The sequence below is a fragment of the Lytechinus variegatus genome, chromosome 2 (genome assembly GCF_018143015.1).
Source record: "Lytechinus variegatus isolate NC3 chromosome 2, Lvar_3.0, whole genome shotgun sequence".
In the NCBI taxonomy this organism is placed as follows: domain Eukaryota; kingdom Metazoa; phylum Echinodermata; class Echinoidea; order Temnopleuroida; family Toxopneustidae; genus Lytechinus; species Lytechinus variegatus.
The window spans coordinates 72,899,043-72,923,699 of record NC_054741.1 but is presented as its reverse complement, the minus strand read 5'-3'; the positions used below and the strand labels follow the sequence as shown (position 1 = coordinate 72,923,699).

General features: G+C 37.7%; 2 protein-coding genes across 3 annotated transcripts in view; one reads left to right on the top strand and one right to left on the bottom strand.

Annotated features, from left to right (window-relative positions):
- Positions 1-904: 904 nt before the first annotated feature.
- LOC121408947 (mitotic-spindle organizing protein 2B-like) lies at positions 905-6,472 on the bottom strand. Of its 2 annotated transcripts, none has more exons than XM_041600685.1 (3): positions 6,270-6,472; positions 3,304-3,555; positions 905-2,667 (listed from the first exon to the last, which is right to left on the bottom strand). In XM_041600685.1, exons 2-3 carry the CDS (start codon positions 3,441-3,443, stop codon positions 2,328-2,330), a joined length of 480 nt encoding a protein of 159 aa, XP_041456619.1. In that variant the 5' UTR covers positions 3,444-3,555; positions 6,270-6,472; the 3' UTR covers positions 905-2,327. The 2 variants fall into 2 exon arrangements, with proteins under 2 accessions (XP_041456619.1, XP_041456620.1); XM_041600686.1 differs by having other exon boundaries at positions 6,276-6,472.
- Positions 6,473-6,547: 75 nt separating this feature from the next.
- LOC121408945 (oxysterol-binding protein 1-like) overlaps positions 6,548-24,657 on the top strand; it is an 82,927-nt gene continuing 64,817 nt past the window's right edge. The window contains exons 1-2 of the mRNA XM_041600680.1: positions 6,548-7,071; positions 16,529-16,737. Of these exons, the coding sequence (XP_041456614.1) occupies positions 6,953-7,071; positions 16,529-16,737 (328 nt within the window). The 5' untranslated portion in view covers positions 6,548-6,952. The remainder of the gene's footprint in view (positions 7,072-16,528; positions 16,738-24,657) is intronic.

The window sequence follows — 24,657 nt, the reverse complement described above, 5'->3', positions numbered from 1 at the left end:
AGAAGTATTATTCAGATAAAAGCCTGTATGATTTGCCTTTTGATCCATGGGAGACAATTTTCTGAGCATTTATGTTATTTTGCAATGCACTTTTATACCTTTGCCAATCTTCACCCAGGTGTTAAATACATACTTTATGGGATACAGATGTCCATGTAATTAGATCGGCATGAATGAAATGTCAACTTGCTAGAATGCTTCTTAGGGATTAGAGATAGATAATGTCTGTTATCAAAATTGGCAAAAAAGCAAATCAACAAAAAAAGTTAGTTCTGTTAGATTGGAAAACAGCAGTTTATTTACAAGTACAAATCAATACATAACATTTTTCTCTACATCTGAAAAACAAATACACATGTACTATGTACACTTGCAAGATGATTTGATTTGATTTTGCTAGCGATTACAAATCCAGAAGGGAATTGAACTACATCAAGCTTTTCATTGCTCAAAAATAATTTCTGCAACCAGCTCGTATGGTACTATGACAAGCAAGTATTGATTCACTTAGTGGAAAATTGATCAAGGATCATTATCATCAAATCAAAATTACTGGCTTTTTAGTTAATCCCTTCTGTTTTTCAGCCTCCATGATTTGACATTTGGCTCAATCAAAAATTTTGATTAAAAATAATTACATTTATAAGAGACACATTCCCGACAGAAAGTCATATGGGCAAATATTGTAGCTTGTGGAAATGCCATGTCAGTTTCACAGCATTGCACTTTGAGAGTTATTGTTGAGCTCATCACACAAATTTAATAATCAGTTACAGACATAGTGTCATGTCTCTTTGAAAGAAAGTCAAATCCACCCCAATGAAAAGTTGAATTAAAAATAAAAAAAAATAAACTAGCATAATACATTCTCAAAATACAGTTACAACACAGTGATATGCAAATAAGAAAGATGTCATTCAATCACTATTTTTTTTTCAATTTTTGAATTATACAATATTTTCTTTTTTTTGCAGATTTGAGAATACAAAAACTCTTCATTGATTCACATTAGGTTACAACAATGACAAGTGCTTGTGTTAAGAGAGGACTCATCAATATTTCACATTATGAGGAGCGTATCCAATTTATTTGATATAATAAAATAACAAAGAAATGTTAACGTGCATGACAGACATTAATTCTCTCACTTGCATACTAAACACCAGTACTGAGTACACAGAAACGTTATTGCTAACAATACTCTAACAGAGGCCCTGTTACAATCGGTAATGTGGCAGCAATGCCTAATGTTACAACAATGCATTACTTACACATTGAAGTAAATGTTTGACTTCAAAATCCGAAAGATGTAACTGGGCTTACTGTTTGGCTATTCAGTGTTCCTGTGTGGCCAATTTGATTCAAATTAACTTTTTGTTGGGGTGGACTTGTCCTTAAAGCTTGTTCTGATTTGCTCTTCAAATAAACATTTTGTTGGGGTGAACTTGCATTTTAATAGAAACAATAAGTGCAATTTCTCTGCAACTGTTTAATAAAATATTGTAAAATTCATTGTTTCAAACTGGATGCAAAATGAGTCTGATAAATCAGCAAGAACTGTTTTTTATACTGTAAATATGAAAGTTTAATGCTTTTAAACTGTCTGAAGTGTTATGTCCATTATGTGGAATTGCCCATATATAGGAGAGGAGTGACAACTTAGAGCTAGTCTTACAATCTCTTGACCCAGGTTCAATTCCCACTTGGTGTGCTAGTGCTCTTTGGTAAGGTGGCATTTATCTTCAATACCAGGTCCCTCAGAAAGTATTTTGAACCGTTAGTCCTCTGGTTGTGTATTAACAAGCATTCATGCTATTTTAGCAGTCAGGAAGAAACATCATTCATCAAGCCACACATTTTATTCATTTATATGTATTGCCTGCTAATGATTATAAAACCTATAATGCATTGTGCTAAAAAAAAAGCAAGGCAATATTTTGACATGTTGGGTTGGCAAAGGCAAAGCTATATCATAGTACCAGAAATAAAATTGTTGATGTTACAACTCTGCTTGAAATAAAGTACAAAGACTGTTCAAAAATCTTAAATCTTCCTCTCCCCCCAAAATATATAAGGGCCAAGGCAACAACCTCAGCTGTTACCCTTTACAGCACTACAAGTACAAAGCTTGTCAAAAAGTCCTCTGTTTATGCCAAGTATTTTCATCTAGTTTCATGATTCTTCAAGTACCCCTAATGTACATGTACTCCTTCATCTGTACAATCCAATGGCATCAACTCTTGCTGCGCCTGAAAAAATTAATGGAGCCCCTTAAATTATACTATTTTAATCTGCATCAAGTCTTTACTTCCATTCAAGCATTGATATCAAGTTCTAGTATTACTTGAGGTCTTTGTTAATCTGGACCTGCCACTAGAATCACTTTGATGTAGGCTTGTTGCACTCCTGGATCCACCCTTTGAGCTCCTGGATGTGCTTGAACCTCCACTCACAGCTGAGTGCGATGCTGACCTCTTGACAAGGCTATGACCTGGGTATGTACCTGTTCCCGTTCCTGGGATGTCTGAGCTGGAAGCAGAAGATCGAGAGGTCAATGAAGTGCTTGGGGTGGGATCCATGACTGAACCCTTGGGGTTGACCATAGACTTCAGCATCTGTGTGATGGCTATGGGGGAAACATTCATCTTCAAGAGATTCATGATGATCCTGCAATAGAAACAGAATGGCATAACGATTAGGGTTGGGGCTTCTTTTATTTGATAGAGGTTTCAACTTCTTACTTATACCAGTACAGAAATGCACCAGATCGATTTCATAATTCACTGTATTTCTAGTCTTCTTATAAAGTGCGTCCAAGAGTAAGCAAAACCAAGAATTTATCATACTTTATCATAACTAAATCATGACCTATCATTCTAAAGCTTAAAGTCACAGGCAAAAATTCTAAAGGATACAAAAAAAGTCACAAGTAGTCAGTGTTCGAATTTCAAAATAAAAAATCAGATGTCTAAAAAATTCAATATCTACTCTTTAAGAAGATAACTAATTCAAAGAAAATGACAAAGAACACAAAGGTCTGTTTCTTTAAAATAAAGCTTAAAAAATGACACTCCATTTTGTTCAATATCAGCCATGCATCGAGTCTTTTACTGACAATGCGACCTTTAGGGTAGGAAAACCATGAAAAAACATTAGTTGAATGAAATTATGGAACTACAATCATCTGTCAAACATCAAGCCAAAACACGAGCTAAGGGGTGCAGACATCTACATCTGAAGATTGCACAAGCTATACGTTGTTCTTAATTACAAGTATATTTACGTAGGATTTCTGTTTCTTACCTATACACTGCAGGGCTCATCTCAATACCTGCTAGGCAACACAGTTCGTATAACTCCTGTTCATCCTTGTTGAGAGCATCCTTAGCCCTCTTTCCTACTATGGAATACTTGTAGGACTGGCTACTCCGATGAGACGTCATCTGTGCTATGTCAGCTGTCTTGTATGATTCAATAAGGCAAAGTAGAAATGAGACGGAGATTCAGGTCTCGGAATCAGTGCTATGTAATCTCACACTAGGTGGCTACATGTATCTGAAAAATATAAATCATGTATAAAATGGATATTACCAACAAGTACATGTACCCTTGTAAATAACTGATAACACTACAGGGATATGGAGAGGCTAGGATAGGTCACCCCTACCTCGAGCGAAGTTCGTGCAGTCTCCACTTCACTACTGCTACAGTACGCTCGGGTAGGTGGAGCGGAGTGTAGCGGTCGTGGAGTGGAGCCTGCACAAACTTTGCCCGGGCCGAGGTAGGTCATCCTGCCCTAGACAGCTGTTTCTTTATTCGAGGAGTTTTTGAACATTTTTTTATTTCTCTGCACTTGGTAAATGGAGCCAACTGAGTTCAGCAGTACAACCAATGTAGCACAGACGGGCAAGACTTCCATATGTCCCCTCCACTAAAATTGAAAAAAAAAATATGGAGGTGTATCAAGAATTATCTAACATATAAGAGATTAAGAAGGAAAAGTCGGATACATACCAAAATATCGCTTTATTCCGTCAAAAATTCGAGTGTAATTCCCAACGGCATCGGTTTATTTAGTCAGAAAAATAAATACTAGTACCCAATACTCTTGGAGAGTAGACTAGTCGTAATATCGGTTGATAACCGTTATGAAACCCATGGCTTTCAACAATTCCTGCTAGCTCAGTGAGTAAGGCGACAGACTGGAGATGCTTCGTTCTGCAGCGAGAGGTTCGAATCCAAGTTCCCAACAGAAGTAAGAAGAAAACAGAGAAAGACAGAAGGGGGTTTTGGAGAAGTATGATGGTGGGCCCCAAGTCTGCGCACCTAACAATTTGAGTTAAGATTTAACATCGGTTGATAACCGTTATGAAACCCATGGCTTTCAACAATTCCTGCTAGCTCAGTAAGGCGACAGACTGGAGATGCTTCGTTCTGCAGCGAGAGGTTCGAATCCAAGGGCCCGTTTCTCAACACCGTCATAAGTCTAACTTCTTGACTAAATCGGAGTTAGTGAGCTACTTGTCCGCTAACCGTTTCACGAAGCCCCATTTACCAAGATCGGGTACAACAACCTCACTAAATATTTATGACACCTCCGTACCTGTCATAACTTCTTTCTTAATGACGTAGTGGCATCACGTGGGTAGACTATGACATGCAAAAGTGCCGAGAAATTTGAAAATTATGATCTTACGTAATCAATCATAGAGGTTGAAATTACATCCAAAAACAAGTGGGTTAATACATTCAATGATCCTTGTAATACAAAGTAACTATGAAAACTGTTGGTAAAACGCCACAAAACCATTCATTTTGAAATAGTAAAATAATTTAATCGATAGAAATTCTACCACGCCAGGCCATCCATAACTGGACTTGTATTTGTCGTTTTCAGACCCTACTGACATTTGTATAAATTCTAATCTCTAATTTATGCATATAATTTGTCAAATCGTAAGTTTCGGTATCAAAGATTTATAAAAAAATTTAAACTATATTTCGATGATGTTTGGAATCGTAAAACATTATATAATTATCATAATTTTACAAATAAATCCGTTATGGTTTTACTTTCGTAAACTATTAAGATTGGATATCCCGGGGGTACCCATCTCATCGTCCACACGTGATTTTTTAGTCATGAAATAAATTATTCATAATTCCATTTTTCAGCAATTGAATGCCCCAGTCTTCATTGTCTAAGTATGTATGATGCATAATTTACCTGTGCTATTATTTTCAAAAGATTTAATCCCCAATTCATCACAATATTTACAATTTTGTCATAATTTTTCTTTTTGAAAATTATGCTATTTTGTGACTAAGGCTACGTCTCGTCTGCTCTTTTTACCGATAGTATCGATATCAAGGTATTTTAGTTAGGAAGCCTTTCGTGAAACAGGTTTAGTAAGATTGGAACTAACTCCGTGGTTTGTGGATAAAGATATGACTAACTTGTCCATGTGTTGAGAAACGGGCCCCAGGTTCCCAACAGAAGAAAACAGAGAAAGACAGAAGGGGGTTTTGGAGAAGTATGATGGTGGGCCCCAAGTCTGCGCACCTAACAATTTGAGTTAAGATTTAACATGAATTTCTTATTTCACAAAATCTTTTAGTTAATAGTGTACCAAATTTCTCATTAAAAAGTGAAAGGAAATATAGGATTTTCTTGAAAAAACCTCGGGCAGTCATTTTCAGATTGAAAAAAAAAATGGTACGGTACCCCATGTCTGCGCACTCATTCACTTTGCACACGATTCGGAGATTTTGATTACAAACTAAAGCCAAAAAGGCTGCATTTTATTTTTGAGGCCGTCACATGAATTCATTTTTTTCCACCATTTTGAGTCAGATTTTTTTATGAATACCTGTCTATATTATATGTAGTGCATGTGTAAAGTTCGTGCTCGTTGCATATCTTGGGAGACCGCGCAGACATGGGGGAACTGACCATATTTTTTAAAATTAGTGGAGGGGACATATGGAAGTCTTTCCCAGAGACGAAAGCTTTTGGGCAATGAGACCCCCCAGATTTTCATCCCAAGCCAAGGCCAAGAACTCGTCGAAACAGACGGTAATTCAGGATAGGCCCAGGGAGCCCCGGCGCGGCCCTTGATGAAACAGGCCAGAGCTCCCTGCCTGGCGCTAGCTGGGTTAAACAGACGGCTGGTTGCCACTGCCAGCTGCACACCCGTGAACACTAACTTTAGTATTTATTAGACTTCTAGCTCTTGATCCAAATTAATCCTGGACCTGGTGTTACGTACCGTTACCTTAATCAAAGATTTCGAGTTTAAACACGAAGAAAATGGAGAGATTTGAGTTCTACGTTTGAGCTCGTCCGGCCTTGATTTTGTTTTTCAGATTGTCGAGTCAGGTCGTTGCGACAGCTCGGCTGGCTTGCGAATTAATGGTATACGCGTACCGTAACTGGTAAGTCGTTTGTCGATGCCCGGTGCTCCGGGCTAGTTTGGCGACGATCGACCGGTTTGGTACCTATACCAAGGAGCTCCTTGGTGGTTCTGATCGTCTCAATACACTGCTGCGATGCCTCGCCGGTCCGAGTCAGCTCGGCATAAATAAACTGGGAATAAGCAAAAATTCGCTGCTGTTGAAATATGTGAAAAAACAAATACAAGATGAAAGAAAAAGTGAAAATAATTTACATTTTTCTTTAAATAAGCAAATATTCAGTGATATATTGATGCTTGACATAAAAAAGAGAAGGGAAGACAAATCAAAGAGAATCAAACCGTAAAACGGTACTTTCTATTCCGTTCATAGACGAAAAAAAAAGAAAACTATTTGCTGGTCGAATTATTTAGGGACGAATTGTCAAGTTCCGATTAGATGACCCCATCATACGTGTCGTCTCGACCTCATCTTGTGATACACGGATGTTGAATAGGATAGATCCTTTCTCACTATTAACTGCTTGAAATCAAGCAGAATGGCAGAAGCTAAAACTCCTGAGAACTTCCAGGGATGGCTGTATAAATGGACAAATTACATTAAAGGTTACCAGAGACGATGGTTTGTGCTGTCGAACGAGCTCCTCTCGTATTACAGGTTAGTCAATCATGTCAATTTAGCAATGTCAATGAATGGCAATGGCATAGGCTCTATGCAAATTGCAATGCACTTTGCAGCACAAATGTTGTCGGTCATTATTGTAATGTGGTGTCTTTAGATATAACATGTAGGCCAAAGTAAGATCTATATGTAGATCTAGCTGAATGAAGAGTTGGACGTTCCACAGTAAATTGAAATGAAATTTTTATTTTCAGGGTCAGACCAAAAGCTTCAGTCTCTGACTGTATTTTGGACTGTATTGCGGGCATGTCGACCCAGGGACAGTGTATATCGGCGAGGTGGAGAATAAAAGTTCCGATATTCCAAGGAAAATAATCAAATGATGATCAATAAAACAAACTCTGCAGTACATGATTACTTTATTCTAATTATAATTTTAGTATTAAATTGTCAAGAATACTTTTATCTCGATCATATTCAGATAACCTATAAAGTATAGCTGTGACTGTGTTTTTTTTTAGTACTCCATAAATTCTTGAATGTAATTCAGGATCATGGCCAGACATTCTGATATTCTATTAGTGGCCTGGTCCCAAGACTTTAATACTGCAAGCACAAAATAATTCATTAAATAGAAAAAAATGTGAGAAAAGATGAAAGTATGATAAAAAAAATAAGTAAAAAAAATGAAATGAGGAAGGTGACCAGTGAGAGAAGTATAATTAGTAACTGAATGCGATGAAATTCATTGAAGATGCAACTTTTGAAATACTATATTTGTTTTATTAATAAAGCTGCAAAAATGGAATATATATCATTTTTTAAATATCCATCAGCTGCTTCAGACAAAATAAAATTACAGAGAAGTTAGAGGGATCGAACCTTGAAGAATATATATATATGTACATGTATATATATATATATATATTTATATGTGTGTATGTATACTAGCTTATTTTTTTAATTCTTTTTATTTTGTCTCTGGATCTGTGCGATCCTTGAGTCTCACCCCCCCCCATTATAGATCTTGTAATGATCAAACTCGCTCAAAAGCCTGATTTGCAAAGGACTATATTTCCCCCAAAATAACAAAAACTATCTAAATTTTCTAGTTATGGAGATAAATATATTATAGTCTACATATTATGATTCTCGTCAATGTTCTTTAATGGAAATATAGCCTCAGGCTGACAGGCTCTCCTTGGATCACCGGCGTGCTCTTTTCTAAAATCGGTACCCGGTTCATGCTCACTTTTTTCCTAAAAAAAATCTTCCAAAATTTTTATTTAACCCTAGAAAACTTTGAAAATATTGTGAGCATTGAGTTCATACTTTCACTGTGCAATTATGATACAAAGATTGTTGTATAACTCCACATTCAAGTATCCAAAATAATTTCAATACCAAAAAATCAGACTTTTTATTTAAAAAGTCTGGATTTTGAGTGAAACCACACAAAACGTATTAAAGCCGGCTCTGCGATTGCTCCCTTTTCATTCCCATGATCATTTGCAGTGACATATGCCCTCATGCAATGAACACTATTTGCGATAAGGTCTATTCTGTTAAACTGCATCTCGTGGTGTAGTGGTTCTGACTCTCGCCTTGTAAACAGAGGTCGTGTGTTCGAATCCCATTGCGGTCTGGCGTCCTTTGGCAAGGCGTTAATCCACACTTTGCCACTCTCGACCCAGGTGCTAAATGGGTACCTGGTAGGATGTGAAAGTCATTGTAGCTTGTCCAGTATTGTGTGCGCCTCACAGGCGACTGACTGGAATACTCCCCAGGGAGTGGAGGATGTGCACACATTGTGTGCGGGAATGACTGATTGAATCCGATGACCGGGTAATAATATATCTGTAAAGCGCTTAGAAACGTCGTTCCGATGGATTAAGCGCTATATAAAAGCGGATTATTATTATTATTATTATTATTATCTTCATGCATGGTATCATGTGTGCAGCAGGCCAGCTCTGTACTCTGTCTTTTTTTCTGTAGGCTTTGTAAAAGTTTGTATATATATGTGCTCCATGCTACCGCGATCCTGATACATTTTTTCCACACACATTCTTGGTATGGAAAAAAGGGTAATCATGGGCCTAACGCTAGGCTAGGATTTGCTTGTCAGGACGGAGTTTATTAACATCTCATATCATTATTTTATACTTCCTAGAGGAGGGAGTAAATATCAGATGACAAATCTTCAAACAGGTCTTCATCTAAAAACTTAGGAGGTTGCCGGGACTTACTCACTTGAGTGTGATTGGCGCTTGTGCAGTGAGCTAGCCTGTCTAAGCCTCTCTTCCTAGCCAAAAGTCTGGGGGAGCAATCTTTCAGTAAATTTAGCCTGGAGGCTCCTGGAGAGTAAAAATCATTCTGCTATACGTAGGCTTACTCTTCATGGAGCCTGGGACAGGATGCCATTACTTTATGCGCACCAAGTATTTTGGAGACAAGAATGTTGCTCCAAAATACTTGTTTTCTTTAAGGTTTTGAGCCCAAACTTTACCCCCGCACGTACATGTACTAATGGTGCATATTTTGTTCTATGTCCAGCACCTAATAGTAGTAGGCTACATGTATTTAGTGACATCTGAAGAGTTGACACCAGGGTAGGGAAATTATAGTTCTAATAAAATATAACTTAGAATTATATTATGCCACCACAAATCAATCTTCTATGTTTCAAATTGTAAAATCTTTTGCTTCACCAAAATTTGAAACTTCATGTGATTTACTGATTGGACATATTATTGTAAAACCTCTTGGCTCTTCATTATTTGAATGTGAATTTCACAGAACAAATTGTAAGGATTGTCACTGTTATTGTCAACCGATACCGAGATGATCGTCTGTGTGATCGGGGTCGGGGGCGACTGCAAAATGGAAGCTTCTCGCCAAGTGACTTACCGTGATCTTCAGAGATTAATGTTGCTAGATTAAAGGTGTTTTCGTTTTAATTCCTGTCTGATTTCTGGTTATTCCTGTCTGTACTTTTGGATCCCCTTATAGTGGCGCTGCGAGCAGGGTCATTGTGCTATGGAATCGAAGAAATCTAAGGGTTTTCCTGCCTGAAAATGCTACGTACCGTACCTTGCAAGTGAGTTAACCGCTTCACGAAATTTATGTGTGCCCATGTATTGTTTTGTGTGTGAGCTGCCCTATATACATGTAGTGAATTCGCATTTGATACGGCATGAACTTGATGCTGTTTTTTTTGGAGTAGGCCTAGTTGAGAATTTAATAGTGGAAAATGACATGTCAAAGACAGATAAGTTTCTGAAAATTCAGTTCAGGATTGAGTTTGTCATTTTGTAGTGTATGTTTCAGCTCAGACTCAGTTCGATTGGGATGGCTTTCCCGAATACAGAGTAGTCGATACAGATATTAGTTCATGGTCTGAATCTCAAGCTTGGTTGGCTGAGTGAGGTTGTCCTCGCTATTCTTGTTGTTGATTGGGTTTGACAGTTGAACTTGAAGTGGATGTTCATGGAATTTAAGGCCATTTCATTGATCTACGTGTGACCGATGGTCGTTGGACTCTTGTACATGTATATAGGCCCTGGAAACAAAAACAAAAAAAATCTAAATGAATTTGTAAAAAAAAAAAATAAATAAATAAATAAATAAAAAAATAAAAATAAATAAATAAAATCAAGCGGGAAAATAAATTATTAAATGTAGATTTAGTCTAGTGTTAATGAATAAATAAATGAACAAGGAGATAGACCTAGAATGAAATAGAAAAGGAATAGGCTGCAAGTAATTAAGAAACGCGAAATACATGTAAACCTTCCATCAAGGTATTGGCTCATTAAATAGTAATAATAATAAAAATAAAAGTAGGTCCAATAATAATAAATAATAGTAATAATAAAAAGACCATCAATTATAAGTAAACATACTTGAACATGACGGACCGATCAGCGTACCTCAGCCGGTTCACTGCCGAGCACATAGCACATTTGTGTGAACTAAATCACATAGATATCAGTAGTGTCAAAACTAAACAAGAACGTATTGCATGCTTGTGCGATCTGCCAAAGCTGGTTGAGGATGAGCCTCAAGGTGCTGGTGTGGGTATGCAAGACCTCTTGGAGGTCATGAAGCACATGGAGAAGTCCCATTATCAGGAAACTGAAAAACTTTGCCAATCTCTACTGTCAGCTGCACTCAAAAGTTCTGTACAAACTGATCCACCCTTGAAGGGACTACATCAGCTAAGTAGTGATGATGATATTGTGTGCTACCTGAGCACATTTGAGCGACTTGTCCTCCAGACAGGAAAGCCTAAGAGTGATTGGCCAAGATTGTTAGAACCATACCTTACGGGACGGGCCCAACAGGCTTTCCATGCCCTCAGTGCAAAGGAGCAAGAGGACTATGATGAGGTTGTTCTAGCAATCAAGAGGCGCTACCACCTCACCCCTGAGGCATATCGCATAAAGTTTAAAACTGAACATAAGAAAACAAGTGAGACATATGAAGAATTTGCAAATAAATTGCAAGATTACTTCTTAAAATGGATAGAGGTACCCAACAAAATGGTAGAGATGCCCGAAGTTGGAAGGGGATTGAATTTGATTATGATTGACCAGTTTCTAGAAAGGGTGTCAGATGAGGTGCTGCGGCTGAAACTGAGAGAAATTCAAGCCACATCTCTTATTGTACTAGCTCGCAAGGCAGATGAGTTGGTTATTCAGAGAGGAGCGAATGTTTCAAATTCTGGTTCTGGAGGTGACTCCTCCACACGGAGACGGGCAGGTACAGGCAATGCATCAACCGGGCGTAGGTACTTTAATGGTCCTTGTTATCGGTGTGGTCAGCTCGGGCACAGGATTGCTAACTGTCCTGTACCCCCAGGAGTCGAGCCTCAACACTTGGCTGCACAAGGCCCAGATCAGATATCACCACAGAGATGCAATTTTATCTCATGGAACAAAGGTGATGTAACAACAGCAGAGGTTGTTATTGAAGGTCCAGCTGACAAAGTCACAAAGACTAGAGCCCTGTTGGACTCAGGATCAGCAGTGTCCTTGATTACCTCTGATCTGTGTAATGACCTAGGTGTGCAGCTTGTAAGTGAATCAGATGGAGTGTTAGGCATGATAAATGAGACTGAGTTAGTGCCTGAAGGTTTAGCGTCTCTCCAAGTTGGTCTAGGAGGCAGCAGTGCAAACGTTGTTTTTCACGTAGTTAACAAACTGCCAGTACCTGTTCTACTAGGTGTAGATTTTGCCGAAAAGGTGAAGCTTGTCATCGATTTTGGAAGTGGTAGTTTTAGCACCAGTAGCACTGCAGCCGATGAACGGCCAGTCAAGTTTTCCTTGGATGGAGTAACTGATGTGTCACCGGTCAGAGACGAAACTGACGGTCATTCTGGAGCTAAAGGGAAGTTAGAAAAGCTTGATATGAATGAAGTAGAGCAAGAGAAGTTAAATCAGATTTTCCTGGATTTTCCGGATGTATTTGATGAAGAGCCTGGTCATACAGATTTGGCTACCCACAGAATTGATGTTGGGGAGGCCGCTCCCGTCCGTGCTCATCCCTACAAGCTTAGCCCTGAAAAGAGGCAAGCCCTTGATGAGGAGATAGATAGGCTTCTTCAGCTGGGTAAGATTGAACCCTCTGACTCGCCATGGGCAGCTCCTGTAGTTATGGTCCCAAAGAAGAATGGGAAATATAGGATGTGTGTAGACTACAGGAAATTGAACAAAGTGACAAAGGTTGATGCTTTTCCTATGCCTACCGTTGATGACATTTTGAGCTCCCTGCATGGAGCCTCGGTGTTCTCATCACTAGATCTACGCAGTGGATACTGGCAGATGAGAGTTGAGAGTGAGGATATGGAAAAAACTGCCTTTGTTTGCCATAGGGGTCTTTTTCACTTCAAGGTCCTCCCTTTTGGTGTTGTGAATGGTCCTGCGAGTTTTCAGAGGTTAATGTCTAAGGTACTTGAAGGACTGATAGGGCGTAATTGCTACGTCTACTTAGACGACATTGTGTGCTTTTCTCGTGATGTGGAACAACATCTCTATGACCTTCGCGAGATATTTGGTCGCTTACGTGAAGCGGGACTGACCGTGAATGCTGACAAATGTGAGTTCGCCTGTGGAGAAATGAAATATCTTGGCCATGTTGTCAGTGCAGATGGTCTGAAGATGGATCCTGATAAAGTATCCACCATTGTCAACTATCCCCAGCCAGTGTCAGTTAAGGAATTAGAGAGGTTTCTTGGGATGGTGGGGTGGTATCAGAAATTCATTCCTGGTTTCTCGGATCTCGCTGCACCCCTTAACGAGCTCAAGAAGAAAGGAGTTTCTTGGAATTGGACAGCTGGCTGCGTTAGTGCATTTCAGACTCTGAAGGAAAGACTCCTAACAGAGCCAATATTGGGATATCCTGATGAGTACTCCAGGTTTTCTGTACACACCGATGCCAGCGATGTGGGCATTGGTGCGATCCTCACACAATGTCAACAGTCTGGTACGCGAACAATCGCATATGCAAGTCGCTCTCTCTCTGCCGCAGAGAGAAATTACAGTACAACAGAGAAAGAGTGCCTGGCCGTAGTGTGGGCCCTTGAGAAGTGGAGGCCATACGTAGAGGGTAGAGAATGTCGGGTGATAACTGATCACCAAGCTTTGTGCTGGTTGTTCAGAAAGAAAAAACAGAATGGCCGGCTGGCCCGCTGGATCCTGAGGCTTCAGGATTTCAGATTCCAAGTCATATACAGGCCAGGAAAACAACATCATGTGCCAGATGCACTCTCTAGGATCCATAAGGCAGAGGTTGCCCCCATGGTGGGAGTTGTTAGTAAGGCTTTCGTTAACAATGATCATGAAAGTCAAGAGGAGGAGTATTGTGCAGCTAGTGATTGTACTATCCCAGATGATAAGGTGGTTGACTGGATAGAATGTGATGATTGTGATAAGTGGTATCACCAAGTATGTGTTCATATTGACCCACAGGAAGCTAAAGATCTTTAGAGATACTCCTGCCCATCTTGTGCAAATCAGTCACGAATCAGTGAAGGAATTGCAGTTTCCTCGGAATTGACAAAGGCTTCTGTTTTTAGAGCTCAGAGGAATGACCCTATGCTCTTACTAATGATTCAAAGGATTGAGAAGCAGGAGAATAATGGAGATGTGAATCAGACGAGTACGGCTTTCAATTTGAAAGATAGAGTGTTGTATAAGGATGAGTGTTTGGTTATCCCTAAATCACTTCAGAGTGCTGTATTAGCCGAGTGTCATTGCAAGCCCACAGCAGGGCATCTTGGGAGAAGGAAGACTCTTGAAAGGTTGAAGTCCATGAATATTTGGTGGAACGGTATGTCACGATCGGTGAGAAGCTTCATCCGCGGTTGTAAAGTTTGCCTTAAAACCAAACCCTCTTACCAACGACGTCAGGGGAAAATGTTGTCTACTACCTCATTTGGACCATGGGAGAAAGTTGGTGTGGATCTCATGGGGCCTCTCCCAAAGTCATATGCTGGACATGAGTACATCTTGGTGGCTGTCGACCACTTCTCTAAGTTCGTAGAGATTCTACCCTTGAAGTCAGCTAGCAGCCAATCGATGGCTGCTACTCTAGTGAGGGAACTGTTTTGCAGGTATGGACCTCCAAAAGCCTTGTTGTCAGACAACGGTCCCCAGTTCAGGAGCAAGGCTTTGAATGCTGTCTGTGAGTCTTGGGGGATTGAGCAGATCTTCATCACACCCTATCACCCCCAAACCAACTGGGTAGAAAGGGTGAACCGTAACATCAAGGCAATGCTCCAAGCTTACTCTGAAACTGATCATCGCCAATGGGACATTCATCTTGCAGAGTTTGCATTTGCCCTCAACAGCAGTAGCCATGACACTCTTGGGGTGGAACCATCAGTGGTAATGTTTGGACGACGCTTAGCTTCACCTTTGACTAATCGCCTGCAGGTGGAACGAAGCAGGGACATTCCAACACAAGAGGAGATCTCAAACAATCGTCAGAAAACGATCAACAGCTCCAAGCAATATTATGACCAGGGTCGTGATGCGTGCCGCATAGCTGAAGGAGACAAAGTCATGGTTAAGACTTACCCTCTGTCAAATGCAAAGAAAAACTTCTCAGCCAAACTGGCGCCTCGGTGGACTGGGCCGTTTCGCATCCAGGAGAAACTGACCCCAGTCAACTTTCTCGTCTGCAATGAAGCCAACAATAAAGTGACACGCATTGTTCATGTTGACCAACTAAAGAGGTGCTAATTCCTTCAAACTTTGTTTTTTCCACTTTTTGAACAGTTTTGTGAGCCGTACAATTCAGTGGGATCATGAACTTATATGTTTGGATCATTTGTTTTCATGACTGGATCAAGAGCAGACTTGAATTGATTTGGATAGCAACCCGTATTTCCGGATTGGATTTGAACAATGATAGATTTATATTGAAACACTCATATTCAACCACGGACCTTGATAATACGCACGTTTTGCTGGAAAGTTACCTTTGTGAAGTTGTGAACCCTATTAACGACTCAAGATGTGTACCATAAAGTCTTGGACCATTCTAAAAGACAAAATTCTCATCACATGATGTGATTTCTTCATGCATTTTGTTGAGCTTATTAATGCTGTGCTACTTGTCCAGCTTCAGTTAACTATCTGGACTGTGCTTGTGAATGATATCGTGAAAGATTCACTTTTTATTATATACATGTATTGGTTGGATTTGCGAATTTATATACATATGCACCCACACCTTCAAAGGAAAAAAAAACTGAAACAAAAGGAAAACAAACCCAACAAATTACAGTTTCTTTACGCCAGTGTTTTTCTTTGGTGAAGAATATGGAGTTATAACAATTTGACACTTGTTTGTTTTGTTGTTTTGTATTTAGGACTGTTGCTCTTCGAAGTTTTGAGCACTCTGACACATTAAGCTGTGCTGGTGTTAGCACTTTTGGCTCTTTTTTTGGAAAAATTTCTTCATATATTCTTGTTCGAGCTGTTTTGTGCATCAGAGTTAAAAAAAAAAAAAAATACCCAAGGGGTATTTTGGTGGGGGAGAGTGTAAGGATTGTCACTGTTATTGTCAACCGATACCGAGATGATCGTCTGTGTGATCGGGGTCGGGGGCGACTGCAAAATGGAAGCTTCTCGCCAAGTGACTTACCGTGATCTTCAGAGATTAATGTTGCTAGATTAAAGGTGTTTTCGTTTTAATTCCTGTCTGATTTCTGGTTATTCCTGTCTGTACTTTTGGATCCCCTTATAGAATAACAAGATAGATAGTACAGTGTAGGACCCTTCTACAAAATTGATGCTTTAAAAAAAAAAAAAATTATTGATATATGTAACTTTTTTTATTAACTTTGATGACCAGAAAACAGGTACATTTACCTATTGTGTTCTCCTTTGGGAAAAGACATTGTACAAAATTTTATTGATTTAAACATGGAGGGGATTTGATGTGAAAGTGATTTAAACCTGTACATCCTTTTTATATGACACAGAAACCAGGCAGAGATGTCCCACACATGCAGGGGTACCATCAATCTCGCTGGAGCATACATCGATACGGAAGACTCATGTAACTTTGTGATTTCTAGTGGGGCACAGACATTTCATCTGAAAGCAAGCTCTGAGGTGGAACGCCAGCGATGGGTGACTGCCCTGGAGCTGGCGAAGGCCAAGGCTATACAGATGATGGAGGAGGATTCCGGTGAGTCCCTGGTCACTTGTCGTGTTTACATTCATGCACCATGATCAATCTTATAAGATTCCTTTGGAAGTTGTCTCAGTCTCATCACACTGAAGGGGAAGTTCACCTTGGTGTCAAGTTGATTTAAAAAAAAGATCAGAAAATAAAGCACCTGTTCGGTTAAGTGAGAATGAGGACACAATTACACAAATATCACTCTTCAGAAAGTTATTAGAAATTTGGTTCATTTTATTTGTTGTATTCTGGCAACCTTGGTAATCCTCTAATGACTGAAATTATAATGCTCAGTTGAATGAGCTGCCTTCAATAGCTGCACTATAACTTCATTATAGTAGGAATGGGCTATAAATGGGTGATTTTTGGTTTTATTGTGGGAACAGTTTTTTTGTGCTCCTTTTACCTTATCTCAACATGAAATGACAATATTTTTTGTCTCGGGTCAGAGAAAAAAGTGTGCCGGGCCAAAATCCAAAATGGCCGCCAAAACCACCCAAAATCACAGTTTTGGCCACAACTTCTTTTTTTTGGTGGTCTTTTTCTCTGGTTTTGGTGTCTATTCATATGTTTTAGGGGGCAGGCAATTTGTTTTTCCTATAATTAGCACTTTTAAACCATTATTTGTAGAGTTAAAAGGTAATTATACCTAAATTTTTCAATTTTTATAGCCTTTTTCAGACAAATGTAGGTTTTATTGTCCTGGGGTTCTTCGATATAAGATGGTACAAGGTCAACAACAGCAAGCAGCTTCATAGAGCTACATGTATATTGCTTTTATTCCTCTACTGTGGGTTTTACGGATATTTTTGAAATATATCTTATAACATAAAAAAATGTTAATTATCCATAGGGCAATACAGTATACAAGTACTGTTACTGTACATACTTCACTGCATATTTCCATGCATTGACCACCATGACATATGACAAGGCCTGTATATAAACTATAGTGTCATAGAAACAAGCTCTTAAGGTTTAAAATTAGATTGTGAATTGTGAACTTGATTGCTTGTCAGCTGATGTACATGATGAAACCAGCAACGTGAATGCACATAAAATATCACATATCATATACGTACATCACATATCTACATGTAGCCATATCTTCTTCATTTGGAGGCTTTTTTACCTGGTTGTGGTGTCTAACTGGCGTATGTTTATAGGGTCAGGTAACTATATAATCATGGTAATGTTGATCAACAGCCAATCAGAACCAAGGATTCCATGTAAGTTACCATTAAGTTAACATAATGGTAAATTTTTATGCAACGGGACCCAGAATATCTACAGTGTAAATGCCATGATGTGGGGTTAATTACCTTTCTCCGCCCCCTAAATTAGCATATTTGACAAAACATGTCCTCAGTTTCTGAGACAAAGCATATCTTCAATATCTAAGGCATCTAATTCTAAACCTAAGAGCTCATTTCTACATGTATAACACTATAGTTTATACATGCCTTGTCATGGTGGCCAATGCATTTATGCAGTGCAGCATGTACAGTACATTGTATACTGTATAGCCGCTATGGATAATTAACATTTTTTAAATTTAAGATATATTTCATAAATATCCGTAAAATCCTCAGTAGAGGAATAAAAGCAATATAGCTCTATGAAGCTGCTTGCTATTGCTGACCTCGTACCATCTAATATTGAAGAATCCCAGGACGATAAAATCTACTTTTTGGCTGAAAAAAGGCTATAAAAATTGAAAAAAATTAGGTATAATTACCTTTTAACTCTACAAATAATGGTTTAAAAGTATCACTTATAGGAAAAATAAATTGCCTGCTCCCAAATACATATGAATAGACACCAAAACCAAAGAAAAAGACCACCAAATAAAGAAGTTGTGGCCAAAACTGTGGTTTTTGGGTGGTTTTGGCGGCCATTTTGGATTTTGGCCCGGCACACTTTTTTCTCGGACCCAAGACAAAAAGTATTGTCATTTCATGTTGAGATACATTACAAGGAATAAAAAAAAACTGTTCCCATACTGAAATTACAAAAAAAAGTATTTTTGACCCATGTATAGCCCACTCCTAATTATAGTAGTAATAAGATATACATTATACATAGATTTACATTGTACATGTAAGTGCTTACTGATTTTATTTTTACCCCATTCTTCGGATGTACTCTGTCATTATAATAATAATAATAGGTCCATTTATATAGCGCAGTTACTATGTGCATATACTCTACTGCGCTTTGATAATTGGTATCATATTATAACCCCGGCTGTAGCTGAGCCGCCATATTAATAGGCGCTAAAGCGTTCAAGGAAAAATCCTACCGGGTACCCATTCACCTCACCTGGGTCGAGTGCAGCACAATGTGGATAAATTTCTTGCTGAAGGAAATTACGCCATGGCTCCCTGGGAGTATTCCAGTCAATTACCAATGAGACGCTTAATGCTGGACAAGCTATGACTTTCACACCCTACTAGAATTGAGTACCCATTTAACACCTGGATAGGGAGTGGGAAAGGGTGGATTGAAGTCTTGCCAAAGGACGCTAGGCTGCGGAGGGATTCAAACTAAAAATCCTCTACTAACAAGCCGAGAATCAAAACCACTACACCGTGGCTTATCCACATACATGTACATGTACAACATATATTTCATTATAAATACAAAATTTTGGCAAACAATGCGGTTTTCTATAATGGTGAAATAGTTTGAGTGAGGATCATTCAACCTTGCATATTGTACTGTTGAACTCTTGTAAAATTCAGCTGAAGGATACAGGGAGGAAGAAACCTTGCTTTGGAAAGATAATTGTTTTGATCAGGAAGGACTTCATGTGAGTTCATTCTTTAAATCAGCCATTGTCCAGTCAGTCAATGGTTGTTGTACTGTACCTGTAATAGAATGCAACTGCACGGGACATTGCTTGTTGTTCAAGAAGTACTAGTAAATGTGTCTAGAAATGTGACTTTTTAACAGTTTTTGTGCTTTGGTAAACAGGTGAGTTAATAATTTATTGGTTTTTTTATTAATTACTTGATTTTTTCATGTACAGTGTAACTAGATACAATGTAGTAGACCATTTTGTAACCCATTCAATCATTGAATAAAGTACTGTAGGCCTACTATATTCCCTGTGGAATGATAGAGCATCCTGTGTACAGTGTACTATTATCTTCACCATGCAGAGATGACTTGTTTGTATTAGATGCCAGGATGGCGCTAGTGCTTACAGTTAAGAGGTTGCTTATTGCTGCGATTGAACCAGGCTGAATGATTCATTCAATTTTAAAATAATTTTTTCATTGTATTTTGTGCAGTTCTATGAGCAGGGGGCCTTTTCATAAAGCTGTTCTTAAGTTAAGAGTGACTTAAAGATCGACTGGTGATCCTTTCTTGTGGTAAAGGAAATTCACAATTAAATGTTCATTGGTGATTATTTTGTGTGTAGGAAAGGTTTACCAGTTGTTCTTATAGTCGCTCTTATTAAACTTACGAACAGCTTTATGAAACACCCACCTGGCCTTCAAGAAAACTATCAATTCAAAGGCTATTCAAAATAGAGTCATAAAAAAAATTATAATACATGTAGTTTTAAATTGTACATGGACATGATGGCCTATCTATGCAAGACATACTGAAGATACCCCCCCCCAAAAAAATGAAAAAAACTATTAAAAGAGTAAAAAAACAAAAATAAATATAAAATCATAATGAATTGAAATGCTGGATCATTCAAAAAGAATTTTGGTCAGGAAAGTGATTGTTTTTATCTTTGTTTATTAGCAGATTCGTAGGTTTGATTTTAATAAAATGAAGAATAACTGTATTACAATGTGAGAAAGACAGACAAGCTTAAAAAAGGGAGAAGATGAGTGTGAAAGAATGGAATCACTAATTCAAGCATACAGACATGGGTTTAATTACATGTACCAGAGCATGACAGAGTTTGATCAAATGTCCTTATTGATTATGACATATGGATTATGCTGAAATGCTGTCATGTAAAGGCTAGACTTTCATTACTGTACATGGCATGTTTCATTACATGAAAGTTTTCATTCTTGTTACAACTAACTCTGTCTATATATATGCAGCACCTGCATGATTTGTACATGTACATGTACCTGTGTATTACTTTACTTGCTATGATGTCATTAGGGGAGACCTGGATTAGTTGGAACATGGGGTAAGTTGAAACATTGTAATTTTCTTTACGCCTGTAAAATAGATTAATGCGATACTGCCTTCAATTCATTGCTAATAATAATACAACAGTGTTGAATTATTATTGCAATAAATTGAGGGCAACATTACATGTACATAAATTTACTTAACAGGCGTTAAAGAAAATTACAATGTTTCAACTTACCCTATGTTCCAACTGTAACCCCGGTCTCCCCTACTATTAAAACGGAAGCACCATGGTGTAGCAGTTCTGACTCTTGCCTTGTAATCAGATGGTCGTGTGTTTGAATCCCACTATGGCCTAACGTCCTTTGGCAAGGCGTCAATCCACAATTGGCCACTCTCCACCCAGGTGTTCAATGGGTACCTGGTAGGATGCGAAAGCCTATGTACATGTAGTATGCCTAGCAATTGAGTCTTGGACTCTTTGTTAGAATGCTCCCCAGGGAGTGGAGAAGATGCATGTATACACTGTATGCGGGCATGCAAGGATCCGATGACAGGGGTAATAATATATCTGTAAAGCGCTTTAGAAACATCATTCCGATGTGTTACGCGCTACAATGTATACATGTATGTGGAATATTATTATCATTATTAAACCAATACATACATCTACTGGACACAGTAATTTTTTTCCAGTGGTCAATTTTGTTTTAAAAAATAGGCAATCTAGATTGTAGATGAATCTTCAACATTGCATCAATAGCTACATGTATCTTGAAATGGGTGTTGAAATTACATGTACATGTACAGTGTACAAAACAAAAGGCAATAGAGCAGGATTAGTGGGAAGACGGACTTTTAGACCATATGGATCAGGAGTCTTTTTACATGTATTTCCTGTTTAATGCAACCAGCAAAAAAAAAGAAAAGAAAAAAAAGTGAACCCTAGTCACACGGAATGCATGTTCATGTAAATGCTCGGAAAAACATGTTTAGAGCATTAAAAACCATATAAGATACCATAATAGGTTAGCCTGTCTTTAACTGAAATTACTCTATGTAGTACACTACATGAAATCACAATTACAAGCAGGTACTAAATGCATTTGTTTTTCTTTTCAATGTCCTTTGAAATATAAATACTATACATATTTAGCAATGTAATAGTTATATAAAAAAATATTTTTAATTTGGTAGGGTACTCAACATCCCAATTAAAAGTATTTGTTTTTATTTGGATGCATCCACATAAACATCATTTAGAGGTTTTTAGCTAATCCGACCCGAAGGGCAAGATGAGCTTATGCCGTGGCGTGGTGTCCGTCATCCGTCGTCTGTCGTCCGTCCACAATTTCAAAACGCTACTACTTCGCAATTTCAAGTCCGATTTCAATTCTGTTTGCTTTATATGATAGCACTAGTTGGGGCATTCAAAACTTCTACACAGAATTTTGAAATTCATTAAATTTATGCGTATTTTTCAAAATTCACAAAAAATGCTACTTCTTTTTTATTTGTTGACCAATTTTGATTTTTTTGCTTCCATCTGGTAGAACTTCATGAGGTACACCAAACTTCTACACAGAATTTTGAAATTTTGACCAGAACAATTTTTGTGCTAATTCATGCGAAATTAATTTATGCATATTTTTAAAAATTCACATAAAATGCTTCTTTATTTGTTGACCGATTTTGATTTTTTTTCTTCCATCTGGTAGAGCTTTATGAGGTTCACCAATCTTGTATGCAGAATTTTGAAATTTTGACTAGAACAATTTTTATGCTAATTTATTCGAAATTAATTTATTCATATTTCTAAAATTTCACATAAAATGCTTTTTCTTTTTAATTGTTGACCAATTTTTACTTTTTTTCTTCTTCCATCTTGTAGAACTTTATGAGGTTCACCAAACTTCGACACAGATTTTTAAAATTTTCAGTAGAAAATTAATCATGCTAATTTATGCAAAATTTATTCATAAATCACAGAAAATTCCTCTTTTTCTTTATTTGTTAACAGATTTTGATTTTTTTCTTCCATCTGGTAGAGCTGCATGAGGTTCACCAAACTTGTACACAAAATTTTAAAATTTTGTCTGGAAAATTATTCTAATTTATGTAAAATTTATTCATAAATCACAAAAAATGTTTTTTCTTCTTCATTTGTTGATCAATTTCAGTTTTGTTTGCTTTATATAATAGCTCGAGGTGGTGATACAAGATTTAAACAGAATTTTGAAACTCATTGAATCTGCTATTTATTAATATATTTTCAAAACTCACAAAAATTGCTTACTTATTTGTTGATTGAGTTTGGTTATTTTTGTTCCATCTGAGAGCTACATTAGGTTCAAGGTTCTACACAGAGTTCAGAAACTTTGACTAGATAATAATTAATACTTAATTCATATGAAATTTATTCATAGATCACAAAAAAATGCTTCTATGTCATTTCTTCATTAATTTCAATTCTATATCCTCATTTTATGTCACCAATATAATTCACTAAAGTGTCAACTGGACTGAAATTAAAATTGTGTTAAATTGTGTTGCGAGATGCCAGATGAGCTCCACATCATTGATGTGCTAGTTGATAACTTTTAACAGTTTCAGGGGGTTTACCAAAATTTAAGAGATGATTCAAAATGTACACCGTATACCATGGGGGGGGGGGGGGGTAGCTGAATACATTCATTTTTCTCTGTACAAGTTTGCAAGTCTTGACATTGAATACAACACGTGCATGAAGCTGTGAACTCATCAACATGCCATTGAGATTTCTCTGCTTATTTTTTGTCTGTCTGTCAATGTCTGAGAAAACAAACAGTTCAACAACCATGACCATCGCTTGTTTGGTGTTCATGCATCAATCAAATGAAGTTTGATACAGATGAACTACATGTACTCTGTACTCAATCCATATTCCATTCTGTACATGTTAAATGTTTTTCTGTTTGCAATTTGACTAATAACATTGATGTGTGTAGCTTACTTGATTTCAAGAAAGACCTGATGATATGTGTACATGTACATGTATCAAATTTGGATGCTACCAAGTCGACAGACATCAAAAAGCATGTAACAACATTGTAAAATGTCAAAGCTTTGTTGTCATTTTTTATAAGCTCTTACTCTGATGAAAGCCAGTTTTAAGGTCACCTTTGAAAGGCTTTACTTCGTTGATGTGTTAAAAAAAATGTTACGGAGGTGTGAAGTATGAATAGTAAACGTATGCATCAGTGTCATTGCCCCTTCGGTGCTTTGTTGGTCCACCAGTTGGCTGTTGTCAAGTTTGACGTCATTCGAGTTGAGATGAGCTTTACATAATGTCTTTAAGGTGGATGAAGAGGAAAGGTTGTTCTAAGGTTAATGCCATCATTAGCAAATGTCAAAGAAGCTGTAATTTTGAAACTTGGAACATCATGATTTTTAACTCACCTGTACATTGGTTTATATTTTTACTAAGTTTTGAAATTATGGCTTTAATACGCATGGATGATTCTTAAAGAAAAACAGCCTCTCTGAAAAAGTATGAATTATACATGTAAGCTACATATATGCATCAACTTTTATTCCTAAAAATATCCCGGTGACTGAACACATAAATGAACATGTACTATGCAATGAAAAAAAAAACCTTACCCAAAGAAAATCCTAGCTCTAGGAGAACATGGCCTTATTTTTGCTGAGGACTTTACATCATGTGCAAAATGATAGATTGCCAATTCATCTACTGCCATCTTGTACGCCCACCACATGGTCTACCTTCATTTAGTCTAATGCCATTACATCCATTAACATTTTGTCTAACAACCA

What these genes read in the sequence shown, in the direction of transcription:
- LOC121408947 (XM_041600685.1), bottom strand. Translation starts at nt 3,443, where the DNA reads ATGACGTCTCATCGGAGTAGCCAGTCCTACAAGTATTCCATAGTAGGA. An exon ending in ATGAGCCCTGCAGTGTATAG is followed by an intron (nt 2,668 to 3,303) that starts GTAAGAAACAGA and finishes TTTCTATTGCAG; the next exon opens with GATCATCATGAATCTCTTGA.